The sequence below is a fragment of the Acomys minous genome (genome assembly GCF_964271855.1).
Source record: "Acomys minous genome assembly, chromosome: 11".
NCBI lineage: Eukaryota > Metazoa > Chordata > Mammalia > Rodentia > Muridae > Acomys > Acomys minous.
This window is the reverse complement of record NC_140492.1, coordinates 6,751,630-6,765,305: the sequence shown is the minus strand read 5'-3', so window position 1 is coordinate 6,765,305 and position 13,676 is coordinate 6,751,630. Positions and strand designations below refer to the sequence as shown.

General features: G+C 47.7%; 2 protein-coding genes across 11 annotated transcripts in view; one reads left to right on the top strand and one right to left on the bottom strand.

Moving 5' to 3' along the window:
* CRYZL1 (crystallin zeta like 1) overlaps positions 1-11,857 on the bottom strand; it is a 39,581-nt gene extending 27,724 nt beyond the window's left edge. Inside the window, exons 1-4 of one of the 6 annotated variants that reach the window (XM_084801867.1) lie at positions 11,370-11,514; positions 9,554-9,714; positions 3,184-3,255; positions 161-238 (exon numbers count right to left, since the gene is read on the bottom strand). In XM_084801867.1, coding sequence (XP_084657993.1) covers positions 161-238; positions 3,184-3,249 — 144 coding nt within the window. In that variant the 5' untranslated portion in view covers positions 3,250-3,255; positions 9,554-9,714; positions 11,370-11,514. Of the gene's footprint in view, positions 1-160; positions 239-3,183; positions 3,256-9,553; positions 9,715-11,369; positions 11,543-11,780 lie in introns of those variants that run through there. The other 5 variants (XM_084801868.1, XM_084801869.1, XM_084801871.1 and 2 more) reach the window with 5 other exon arrangements.
* A 197-nt stretch (positions 11,858-12,054) lies between these two features.
* ITSN1 (intersectin 1) overlaps positions 12,055-13,676 on the top strand; it is a 183,976-nt gene continuing 182,354 nt past the window's right edge. The window contains exon 1 of one of the 5 annotated variants that reach the window (XM_084801859.1): positions 12,055-12,400. The gene's annotated coding sequence lies outside the window, so the exon portion shown is untranslated. The remainder of the gene's footprint in view (positions 12,401-13,676) is intronic. The other 4 variants (XM_084801861.1, XM_084801858.1, XM_084801862.1 and 1 more) reach the window with 4 other exon arrangements.

Below are 13,676 nucleotides of genomic sequence, written 5' to 3'. Positions count from 1 at the left end.
AATTAGACCATTTACCTTAATGTAAAAATATGTACATATTTTTTAAGTTCAATTTTCTAAGAAAAATAATTTCTTGGCACTCAGAAATCAATTACCACTATACATTAAGTTTACTGCAAAATTCCCATTTGTCTTTTGGTCATGATAGAAACACAGATACCTTCGTGTTTATCTGGCTCAGGGCACAAGCTTTAACTTGAACTCTCACAAAGTTATCCTCTGTGACAGAGACTTTTTCCTAGAACCAAACAACAAAACCACAAGTTACACATCCTCTGAGGACATTCGCTTATCTTGTGAAAATGTCCACATATAACTGAAAACATTAAACTGATGGCAAATCTTATAACTATCTTAAGTTTAAAAGGTACAAGTAATTATCTAACAGTATATGACAAAGAGAAGAGAAAGAAACATTAGGGGTTGCAATTTTTTTTCTTTTTTCTTTTTGTTTTTTGAGACAGGGCTTCTCTGTGTAGCCTTGGCTGTCGTGGACTCGCTTTGTAGACCATGCTGGCCTCAAACTCACAGAGATTTGCCTGCCTCTGCCTCCTGAGTGCTGGGATTAGAGGCATGTACCACCACACCTGGCTAGGGGTTGCAATTTTTAAAACCTTTCATAACTTTATTTTAAAAGCACTCAAAGACCAGCATTAATGTAGCATAAACAAGCTCCGCTTCATAAAACACAGTGGCCAGTAATATATTTAACTTAATTCAAACTGTCAGATCTTTATAGTACCCATATGGCAAGCAGCCTTTACTAAAATTTGGCATTGTCTTCATGCTATAAATGAGATCCTCAGTGTGGCTTGTGCATCTACTTTCTAATGTTTACCCTGGAAGCCTCAGCACATCGTATTCTGCTGTCAATCATTAACATAATGGATTTTAATTACTTCTTATACTCTAGCTATATAAAGCAACAAGGGCAAAATATACTCCAAGCTGAAGCACCCAGAGTCATCCACATAATTATTAAATGTAAGATCACTCCTCCAGCGGTCTGTATTCTAGACCATTAACTGAACTACGTCCCTCAGTGACATGAGGATGGCTCTGCCCAGGGCTCTGACCCATCACAGGGATCACTGTGTTTTATTTACCACACACAACATCCTGGGAGCAGTTTTACTAAATCTTGGATGTTCTGTTTAGTGATATGAAGACAGTAATATCGATGAAGTTATTAATTATACCTAGAGACAAATTTTACTGGGATGCAATCAAACCTTAGATTGTTTTTCTGACAGTGGTAGGAGGTAAGCTGTCTGAGGCTTAGACCGTAGACTCCTGATCTGAGTCACTCTGGAGTCAGGGAAAGGTGAGAGAGGAAAAACACACCCTGGTCCTGATACAGAAATGGTGATCACAGAGACACGCCCACAGCGCGCAGCGCCAGCACTCACCCTGACACCCACAGTGAGGCGATTCTGGCTGATGCAAACCTCTCTAATAATCACTGCCAAGTCTTAACTACTGAGGTAAGTTTGGGAAGCTCCTAACTTTGTGTAGAAAATAAGGTTTCTCTGTTTCTTCCATTTAACAACACGGATGTTTTCTATCACAGGGCTTCTGTCTGAAAAGTTGCTTCTCCACAACACTCACAGTGCGCTTCCTTTGCTACTGATGACCTGTGGATGCTACAAAGGAGTGAATACTACAACACTCTGCCCCAGCTTGCCTGCGTTGCTTTGGTAACACGTAGGCTTGGAGCTTATTCTGCCTTCTTGGTTCGTTCCTTCGTTCCTTCATTTCTTCCTTCCTTTTTTGGTTTCTCAAGACAGGGTTTCTCTGTGTAACAGCCCTGGCTGTCCTGGACTCACTTTTGTAGACCAGGCTGGCCTCGAACTCACAGCGATCCGCCTACCTCTGCCTCCTGAGTGCTGGATTAAAGGTGTGCGCCACCACGCCCGGCTCTGGTACATTTCACAACACAGCCTGTACAGCAACTCCTTTTAAAAAGTACTTTATTTTTTAAAAAATTTATGTGCGTATGTGAATATGGGGTTGTGCACACGAGTGCAGCACCCACGGTGGCTGGAGAAGGGCCTCGGACCCTCTGAGCTGGACTTCCAGGTGTTTGTGAGCCACCTGACATGGGTGCTTTGAACCAAACCTGGGTCCTCAGCAAGAGCAATCTGTGACCGTCTCTCCAGCTCCTGCAAACGACAGTCACACTACACTATAAACCACCATTCTTACGTGAAGTCCAGGGAAAGCGGGATGGGGAAGTTGGCTTAAGCTTTTGCTCATTCAGTTCCACTTGACTAACAACACTTGACCAGTGAGTCTGGCGCATGGGTGGCTCCAGCAGGTAAAGGTGCTTTCCCGACAACCTGACACCCCGAGTTTGGTTCCTGGGACCCTTGTAAGGGTAGAAAAAGAGAACCAACTCCAAATAGTTGTCCTCTGATCTCCGTATGTGTGTCCTGGAATGTGTAACCCCATGTACATGTACACATCCCACAGCACATCAAACTGGGCGGGAAGGGGAGGGAGAGAATTAGGGACTAGAGAGATGGCTCAGAGGCTAAGAGCCCTGCATAATCTTCTAGGGGTACTGAGTTCGAGTCCCAGCAACCACATGGTGACTCACAACCATCTATAATGTGATCTGGTGCCCTCTTCTGGCACGCTGGTGTACATGCAGGCAGAACACTGTATATATAATAAATAAATAGTTTTTAAAAAGTGGAGAATTATAGACGACTCTATCTATGTTTCTCTCTCTCTCTCTCTCTCTCTCTCTCTCTCTCTCTCTCTTTCTCTCTCTCTCTCTCTCACACACACACACACACACACACACGTTAGTGGGTCATTACTGTGATTGCTAATGCTAATAGTGTTAACTTGACAAGACAGAGACTCACTTGGGCATCAGGCCTCTGAGTGGGCCTGTGGGGAATTATCCTGACTGCATTTAATGATAAGATGACCAGCCCTTGGTAGGAGGCTCAGTTCCATGAGTGGGTTCTGGGCTGTGTGAGAAAGGAGGCTGTGCAGAAGCATGCATTTCTCCTTGCTCTCTGGATACAACGTGATAAACTGCCTCATGCAGCTTTCTCTCTTAAGTTGCTTTTGCTTGAGCATTTTATCTTAGCTACCAAAACCAAACAACAGCAATTACATAGGGAAAGACAATATTTTGTCTCATTTAATAATTAAATAGTTTATCCTTACCTTTTCTTGAAATACAAATGTTATTTCTTCACTTGTGGAACTCTGTTGAAAATATAAGCCTTTCATAGTTACCTATGACAAACAAACAAACACAAGTTTTAGAAAAAATGTCTTCTTGAGGGCTGGAGATAGCTCAGTGGTTAAGAGCACCTACTGCTCTTTCAGGGGACCCAGGTTCAATTCCTAGCACCCACGTGATGGTCGACAGCCACCTCTAACTCCAGGTCCACGTGATCCGAGGCCCTCTTCGGCCTCCTTGCGCACTAGGCATGCACACGGTACACAGACATACATGCAGGCAAAACACCCACATGCATAAAGCAAAAATCTAAGCAAATTTTAGAAACTAAAACCAGTAACAATAAAGTCTACTTATCAACTGAAAGTAAACTGGAAGCTATCCAGACAGGGAGGAAAAGGCAACTATAACCTCAGCCCTCAAGCAAGGACATTCAGACAGTTCTTCTCCCCAACAGCAGCCAAAGAGGAGGCCATGTCAGGGCCTGCCTGGGATCCCAGCACTTTGTGGGAGGGGCTGGGTGAGCCTGAGTTGAAGGCCAGCCTGGGCCTACACAGTCTCACAAATGAAAAGACAGATAGAGGGCGCTAGCGATAGAAGTGGACTAGGCTGAATACCTAAGCTATCACTGGTACTTTCTGAAGAGTTGGGTTTCAGTTATGGTGGCACAGGCTGGATCCTGCTGAGGGGGAACCACAAGTTTGAAGCTAGCCTGAGTCACATAGTCAGATTTTGTCTTAAAAAGAAAAACAAAAAGGGGTGGGGGTGGGGGATTCGCTTTCCTATTTAGTAATAACTATCATATTCATTTAAAACTGATCAACAAAAAAAATCTTAAAAGGGCCAGGCAAGTGGGCCAAACATGTTTAAAGGTAACTTTCAAATGCTTTCAAACAACCACAAAGGTAAGCGTGGACAACCAGGACAGTGGTGAGGCTGTGGTCTGGACTCTTCTGTGGCAGCTTGTTTCTGAATGTCTCACGCTGACCTCAACCTCAGGCTGCCTCTGCCTTTTAAGGGTAGGGATTACAGGGGTATGCTATGCCTCCATGTCCAAATCCTAGAAGTCTTTTAGTGTTTATTAGTATTACTTGTTTGTTTTCTTTTTTCGAGACAGGGTTTCTCTGTGTAGCCTTCACTGTCTTGGACTCACTTTGTGGACCAGGTTGGCCTTGAACTCACAGAAATCCGCCTGCCTCTGCCTCCTGAGTGCATGCATACATACATTCATTCATACATACGTACGTACGTACATACATACACACACACACACACACGTTTGAATATACATGTGTGGTATATATTTTTGTGTAAGGATGGACATGCATATGTGTGAATGCATTTAGAGGCCACAAGCTGACACTGGTTTTTCATCTCTCCATCTTATTTATATTTTTGGAGACAGGGTCTTACTATAAAGCTTTGGCTGGCTTTGAACTATGTAGACAGGCCTGTCTGGCTTTGAACTCACAGAGATCCACTTGCTTCTGCTCTCTTGAGTGCTGGGATTTAAGTTCTGAGCTATCATGCCACCAACGCTGAATAGTTTGTCAACTTCACAAGTTGTTGAAGAGGAAGGAACCTCACTTAAGAAAATGTCTTCATAAGATGGGGTATAGGCAAACCTGTAGGGCATTTGCTTAATTAGAGATTGATGGAGTAGGGCTCAGCCCACTGTGGGCGGTGAATCCCAGGGCTGGTGGTCCAGGGATCTATAAGAAAGCAGGTTGAGTAGCCAGCATCCTCCACGGCCTCTGCGTCAGCTCCTGCATCCAGGTTCCTGCCCTGCCTGAGCTGCTGTCCTGACTGCTTTTGATGGTGAACTGTGGACAGAACTGGAACTGTGAGTAAAATAAGCTTTCCTCCCCCAGCTGCTTTTGGTCATGGTGCTTCATCGCAGTAACAGTGACCCTGACTACGGCCCTTAGGCCCTCTTGTCTCCATCCTCCCTCAGTGTCTCCCACGTGCTGTTTCTGGGCCCCACTCGCGCAGCTGCTGAGCACAGTGCTCTGTGCTTTCTCACCGCTGTGTAATCAGTGCTTCACTGTGTCAACGCTTCCAGTCCCAGGGCGGAAAAGTCCCCAGCTCGGGCTGTTACAAACCGCCATGTTCAGAACACTTCTGAATATACTTTCTGTGTTTATTATATGGATGAGGAAACTGCATGCACCCTCATGCACCTAGTGAGAGGTGACTGAAATCAAGAAAACTGCATCTTAAATGGATTATGGTTCGCCTAAGAGCGTTACTTTGAACTGTCACAGCATTAATGGTTTCTACCAAGCTGCTGACATAATACACTCACCCGTAACTACAAGAGTTTCTTCTGTGGGACTGTTTGCTGATAGATCTGCTGTTTTAATCTGCAGGTCCCAAAGGGGGGGGGAGTGGGATACTTCCCCTATAAATTATTAGAATTTCCAAATAGGCAACAGCAGACTCTCACAGCAAGCATAGGTACTCACTGAACAAGAGGCCCAGCGACCTGCATAGACCTCACATCTGTGAAGCCAGCTCTGCCTGCTAGCGGAGAGACTGCCTCCGCTGTCTAGGATAATCCAATGCAGAGCGAAGCCACCGTCACAGCCTTTAGGACATGAGTTATGTAGCATGTACGGACAGTGCATAAGGACAGGTGAAAGCATGGCCACGCCAGGACTGTATCAGCACCGGTGTGTGTGCTGGACGGTGAAGCGTTCCCAAGGGACACATTCCGGCTTCTGCTGTCTAGGCGCGCATCGCCTTTCCTAGTCTACCTTGCTCCACCCACAATGCTCCAGCACAAACTTAACGCCGCCCACCGATCCGACCGCAGGGTTTCCAGGCGCAGCCTACTTCTTGAGAATAACTGCTGCTGCCGCTGAGGAAACAAGCCCGATCTCTTCCTCTAGTCAGCCTCACAGCGGGCGGGAACGCAGCCCGTCTGCTCCACACTTCTAGATTACTGCTGCTTTATTCACTCAATCGCTTTTTCAGCGGCTGCTTGGTTATGCCGATTCCTTCCCCAGTCTTGGCTTTTTTGTTTTGAGACAAGGTCTTGACTTGTAGTCCGGTCTAGCCTTGAACTCTGGACCCTCCTGGCGGCCTCCTGTGTACTGGGATTACAGTAAGCACCACATGCCCAGTAATGCCCTTTATTAAGTAAACAAATCTCCGCTCCTATTTAGTTTGGGCCTAGTAGTGTTGCCTTGTCTCAGAGTGGAATCTAGTAGCACTCTGAGTTTAAGGCAGCTCCCTTTGTAGTTCTAGAAGCCATTGTTTTCTCTGCCTACTGAATCTTTGACATGTGGCCTGAACCAACAATGTCGCTATTTCAAAGACCTGGGAGATAATTCTGCATTCCCTATAATCTTAAGCGAGAGAGAGGAGCGAGGGCAAGAGCTCGAGAGAGAATGTGTGTGTGTGTGTGTGTGTGTGTGTGTGTGTGTGTATAAAATAAGGATTAGTTAATCTAATTAAGAACTGTATAGTCTCAAAACTATTCTCCATCCTACAAAGTAAAGAAAAAGGGGTTAAAAAATATTTTTGTTTTAAATTGTGTATGTGTGCGTGCTTGCAAGGTCAAGGCATGTGCTGTCAAGCACGACACCACTGGTTCAGTCCTACCATCCCCAAGGTGGAAGGAGAGACCTGGCTGCCAAGTCATGCTCTGACCTGCATGACACTGTGGCACACCTACATAGCAAGTAAACAGGAAAAACTTGAACTTATAAATCGTGTGTGTGTGTGTGTGTGTGTGTGTGTGTGTGTATGTGTGTGTGTGTGTGTGTGTGTAATGCCCACCCAGGACAGAAGAGGGTGCTGGGTTCTCTGGAGCTGGAGTGCCACCTGATGCGTGCCGACATGGAACGCGGGTCCTGCAAGAGCAGCGTGCCCTCCGCAGTGCTGATCCACCTCTGCAGCACTGGAAAGGGCTGCTTGGGTTGTTTGTTTTGTTTTCAAAGTCAAAATTAAAAGAAAAATCAAGATCAGTACATATTATTCATTTTCCAATCCTACCACCCTCTCTGTCCCCGCAAAAAATAGGAATTCTGAGCTCTTAGCACTGAAAATATTGTGGAATGGGTGATATTCCAGGCCCACGTGGCTTCCTAAGCACGGGCCTAGGTAATGAAAGACTAAAATTCACTAATGAAAATTTTAACAAACTTAAAAATATTTGCAAGTAGACAATAACTGTATGTAGACATGTAAGCTACAGAACGGGCAACGGAGATGATCCGGTAGTGAGGTCATCCTGGCCAAGTCCAGCTGTAAGTTGTGTGTTATAAAACTTTTAAGTGAGTTTTTCTTTTCCTTTCTTTCTTTCTTTCTTTTTCTTTTCTTTTCTTTCTTTTTTGGTTTTTCAAGACAGGGTTTCTCTGTGTAGCGTTGGCTGTCCTACACTAACTTTGTAGATCAGGCTGGCCTCAAATTCACAGAGATCTGCCTTCCTCTGCCTCACATGTGCTGGGATTAAAGGCGTGCCAACACGCCTGGCTAAGTGTGGGTTTTTTTGTTTTGTTTGTTTGTTTTTGAGACAGTTAAGTCTTTCTATATAGCTCTGGCTGGCCTTGAACTAACAGAGATCTGCCTGGCTCTGCCTCCCCAAGTGCTGGGGTTACAGGTGTGCGCCACCCCTGTCCAGCTAAGACTTACTTCTTGCAATTCTCAGTTATGTGCACGTGAATGCCAGTGTGGCAGCGTACCACGTATAAGCAGTGCCTATGGAGGTCAGAAGAGGGCGCTGGATCGCCTGGGCCTGGGGTTACATCTCAGCTGTGAGCTGCCGTGTGGGTGCTGGGAACTGAACCCAGGGCTCTCGGAGGAGCAGTCAGTGCACTTAACCACTGAGCTATCTCTTCAGCCCCGGGGAAGGATGTTTTGCTTGTACATTTTAGGTATTTACAAGACAAAGTCTAGCTGTACAGCCTGAAATGACCTGGCACTCACTATGCTGACTAGGTTGGACTTAAGTTTGCAAAGAGCTTCTTGTGTGCTGGAATTACTAGCTCATGTTATTGTGTTATTGTGCCTGAATTTAAACTAAAACTTAGAAAAAGAAAATGAAGTTATGTGGTTGTTATCCCTAGGAGAACTTAAATGGGCTAGATACAGTTACAGGGATTTCAAGCATCAGCTGAGCGGGACAGGGGACCAGATGGCTTTTACAGTCTCTGCTAATTACGACAATTTCTATTATTATTATTATTATTATTATTATTATTGTTATTATTATTATCATTTTATATTTTAAAACAGGGTAGCCCAGGCTAGTCTCAAACTTGCTACATTGCCAAGGACAACCTTGAACTCCTGCACCTTACGCCTTCCTCTCCCAAGTGCTGGGACAGCTGTGTGCCCCCTCCATGCACACTATCAAGTCACGCTTGACTGGCCATCCACTGATTCTTACATTTGATGCAACCTGAGGGTTAAAGATAGCTAGAGAGGCAGAAAAGGCTAAGTGACGCAAACAAGGAGCAGTGTGTGCTGAGCGGGCGAGCCACTGCTCCATCTGTTCATCGGGATCTCAGCACGTGCGCAGTGAGCAGGGAGGTGCCCATCAAACACCTGTTTTTTAAAATCACAAAAGATTTGCTGTTGTTTTTTGAGACAGGTGTATCAGCCTTGGCTGTCCTGGTCTCGCTTTGTAGACCAGCCTGGCCTCGAACTCACAGAGATCTGCCTGCCTCTGCCTCCTGAGTGCTAGGATTACAGGTGTGCACCACCATACCCGCTGCACAAAAGAAAATTTTAATACCTTTCCCTACCTTCCTCCACAAGAACTTTAGTCTATTAAGTTGATTTTCACTTTAGAGTGTAAGGCGCCAGGGCTGAAGAGGCGGCTCAGCAGTAAAGATCATGGCTGTGAGGACCCAGGCTCTCAACCACCTATGATTCCAGTTCTGAGGGAGTGCGCTGCTCTCTTCCAGCAACCGAGGGCACCCGACACGAGCGCGAGATCCACATACATAAAATAAAGAAATGCCGAGGATTTCCTACATCAGACACTTCCCTGTGATTCAGTAAGAGGGGGAGTGGTAGGCCGGAAGGGTGCAAGGGACTCATCTCTGACTGTCACTCAGCACACAGCCATTTAATATGATCTACAACAACTGAGGCTTAATCTTTCATTTACCTCTCTGCCTTAAAGAAAAGATTTATTTATGTATTATGTTTACAGTGTTCTGCCTGCATGTGCCTACACAGCAGCAGAGGGCATCAGATCTCATTATAAACGGTAGTGAGTCACCGTGTGGGTGCTGGGAATTGAACTCAGGACCTCTGGAAGAGCAGCCAGGGCTCTAACCGCTGAGCCATCTCTCTAGCCCTCATTTACCTTTCTGAATCAGTGTCATACCATCTCACCTGGTGCTACTAGGGCCAAAGGGAGGAACCAGTGTGATGGATGACGTCCTTCCTTTACGATGGCTTTGTCACGTGACACTGGGACACTGCAGGTGGAGAGATGTGAAGATCCAGGCAGGTAACTGAGAATCGTTCCTAAGCTCTTAGCCTTTCTCCCTCTTCTGTAGTAAGAAAACTTCCACCAATTAACCTGATATTAATCTGTAACTGATGACTTAAACATTTTGCCAGTTCATGATAGGGTCCTGAAGAAACATTTAGATGTGAAATACAAATTATAATTTTGATTTTGGCATTTACTAAAAATAAGAGAGGAGGTCTTTGGTGCTCCTCTCTCAGTTCAGTAGCGCACTTCTTTTCTTGGGAGTGCCCTCTCTGATTCTGCCCCACCCCTGACTTGGAAGACATGCACTTCCTACACCTAACCTACACTTTTCTCCGAAACTTTATGAAAAATTTCTTTGAGCTTCCTATGGGAAAACAAACAAAAAAGTTGAAAGAGGAAACAACCTCATAAAGTGTATCATAATATGTAAAATTTGAAGAAAATTATTTTGTGCAATATTACATTCTACCATGTATATTTAGAGTTCTCAGCTCTGTGTTGTAGTGTCTACTGAAGTTGTACAATTAGCCAACAGCCCTGAAGCCTCCCAAGTGCTGGGATTAAAGGTGTGCACCACCGTGCCTGGCCTTCCTATCATTTTTGTAAGCTCAGTATCATAGCTTGAGAGTAGTTCTGAACCCATGTAACAGAACAGCAGTCTGTTCTGGCAGTCTGGTCAGTCACTGGCAATCACAAGACTAATACTGTTGAGTTTCTACAACAGGCCCTTGTGTCACCTGGGTTTATAGAGCACCTAATAGCCACAGGTGGTTACTAAAAAGCACTTGCATAGTGTGCAGTTAGGAAGAAAGTATGCTGTGAGGGTAAAAAATGCACAGCAGATCAAGAAGATATACTATTTTTAAAAAATACATTATCTCATTTAAATGTTTGATTTTTTTTTTTAAGTTGAAATATTTGGATAAACTGGTTTAAGAGAAACAAAATTAATTCCACTGTCTTTTCACTGTCTAAATGTGGTTCCCAGGAAATCTATAAGCAGCTAGGTGCCTGGAACATTTGTCCAGGGCAGATAATGCAAAATCCAGCTACTGTGTACTAGCAACACCTGAGAGCTTGTTAAGAAATGCAGATACTCAACATTAAAAAAAAAAAGAAAGAAACCACGTGCACACCACCAGGCCCAGATCCAGAATCAGTATCTGCGCCTCCTCACGACCCTGGGATAATTCTTTCGTATGGCTCAAGTATTTCACTGGACAGCTCAATGAAGCGGGCAATTCCTGACCCAAAGGACCCATTCCTGGGAACACCCACCCTTGCTTTAGGATACGGATTACTACCGGAAAGGCAAAAAAAAAAAAAAAAAAAAAAAAGGTAAGAAAGTGAGAAGGGAAGTAGCAACGGAGAAAGCATCAGAAACAGTTAGAGGGAGAAGCAGCTGGGGGCAGGGAGGAGTCAGCCCTGGAGAAAGGCAATTCTAGACCTTTGCCTACATAAATGCAGAGGGTGAAGCAAAGATCAACCTAAAATCAAACCTATCGAGGGTCAGGAGCTGTCCGTCAAATCCACTATTACCCGCCCCTCGGCGGCCTCAGCCAAGCTAGGCCTGAGCCGGAGCAGCTCTGCGGTCGGCGTGTGACACGAAGCACCAATCTTCCCAGGGCTAGACAGTTCCTTCAGGCGTTTCTCCATCTTTCGCCCAAAGTCCCATCTCCCGAGACACACAATCGTTTTTCCCTGGCTCACCTGCCTCGGAGCTACCTCAACCGTCAGCGCCTTCACCGCCGCCACCACCTTCCCAGTCTTTCTGCAGAGAGCCCGCCTCCTCGGGTCCAAACAGTAGTGCCATTGGCTAGACTGCCCTTCACTCCCGCAGGACGGCCGATCCGGGGCAGGCTGTGACGAACGCCATAGCAACCGAACCCGGAACTACAACTCCCGGCATGCTTCTCTCGGTAGAGAGGCCTGGCACCGCCCCGGGGGACTACCAATAAATGGGAGAAATTGGGCGTTGCTGAGATGGGTTCCGTTTTATGCAAATGAGAGCAAAAGGCCACACCCTTCCTCATTCCAACCGTACCCCCTACCATCTTTTCTCAGTCTTTGTCTCGCCTCGCCTTTCGTCTCCACGTTCTTTCTGCAAAACCTTCTATTTACCTGATTGTATCCTAGCTACTGTCGCACGTAGAAAAGAGCAAAGCAGCAAATCGTGAAACAAAACCTCCACACGCACAGACCAGAAACCTCTAGTTACGCCTTCATGGGAAAAGACAAGGGAAGGGAGGGAGGAAAGGGGGCGGGACCTTTGAACCACTTAATTGGTTTATTTGGCTGCCACTCTGTAGGCCTCTGTTTCCTTTGGCTCTTTTGTTGCCTTTTGCCCTCCCAGTGGGCGGGGCCACACGTAGGGGCGGGAAAGGAGGCGTGTCCCCTGGCGTCCGATTGGCAGGCGGTTATCCCCGCCCATCTATGGGCGGAGCGGAGGGCTGGCTGTGGGCGGAGGGGCGGCGGCGGAGGGAGATGAGGAGATAGGCGGGAGCGAGGGAGCGAAGGAGCGGAGGGCAAGAGGAGTGGAGCGGTGCGGGGAGGGCGCGCAGCTTGGTTGCTCCGTAGTACGGCGGCTCGCAAGGGAGCATCCCGAGCGGGCTCCGGGACGGCCGGGAGGCAGGCGGACGCCGGGGATGGTGTGCGCGGCCGCGGACCCTGCGTTCCTCCGCGCGGCGTGCGGGCTGCACTGATTTGTGAGGGGCGGCCGCGCGCACCCGCCTGGAGATGAGGTGAGGAGCTGACGCGGGCGGCCTGGCGCGCGGGCGGGGGTCGGCGATGGCCGCCCGGGGTCCCCGCGGCCGCCGTCGCCGCTCTGCCTCGCCTTTCTCATCCTCCCGGGGGCGGGCGGGCGGGCGGGCAAGCGGGCGGCGGCCGCGGGACGGGCTGGGGCTGAATGGGCGTCCGCAGCCACGGCCGGTGCTCCCGAGGGGGGCATCGCGGCGGGCGGTCCTTCCACTGCTGACCCCTCTGCCCTCGGCCGCCGGAGGGTGGCGGGCCGGCCAGGCCTCCCGGGGATCCCGAGCTCGCGGGAGCCGCATCGCGCCGCCCGCGGGTCCCTCGGCCTCGAGTTCCTGGCTCATCCTTTTTCTCTCGCGCCTGCTTGGAATACCCTGTCAGTGAAGGGCGGTCAATGCCGTTCGGCCCGAAGTGGTGTGTGCGGCCGGGGCTTGCCTCTGATGGCATTTAACAGAAAGCGGCTCCCCTTGCAGCGAGAGCGCGTCCCCGGGGCGGCTGCTTCGCCCTCCCCAGCGCACGCACTGACTCGGGTTTCTGATGTGGACCCGGGGCACAATTGCTGTCCCTTCTTGGGGCGCGCGCGGGGGTAGGGTGGGGTGGAGGGTATCAGGAAATGCAATCCGGATTCCCAGAAAAAGAAAAGCGAGGGGGAGCTGGCTGGACCTCCCTTCACTGGTTTGCCTTTGGTTTGGAAGACAACTTCGCTGATCCCCGTTGCCTGTGAGCAATCTATTGTTGTGATTCCGACTGCAGGCTTTGCTTTTGAAGGAACAGATCAGTGCCTTCTTGCTGCAGGCTGAGGGTGTAGAGGTGTTTCGTGGCATCTTGAATGTGAAAGTTTCCAACTTCGCCCTTAATCACTGCTATTGGGAAAACGGAACCAACCTGGAAATGTAAATGCATGCAGACTCTGGCCAGATGCGGTTCTTTTGTGGTTATCTGTGGTATCTTTCTCTTGGTACTTAGTGGTCAGAAACACAGAAAACAAAAAAGAATGGCAAATAGCGTAGGTAATGAAATCATAGGAACTGGGAAATATCAATTCTATTTTCGGGGAGGCCGGTTTACTAATCCCGTTGAACTGATGAAGAGAAAGGCAAGCTCATGGATTATGTAGCGGACAGGATGTGAGGGCAGGAGCTAGGGCCAGGAGCCAGCAGGCCAGCTGCTGTGCAGGGCACTTCTAAACGCTCCTAACAGGCGGAATGTATTTGTTGGGATACTTTTATTTTTAGATGACATTAACTTGAGACTTGCAAACATTGCAAC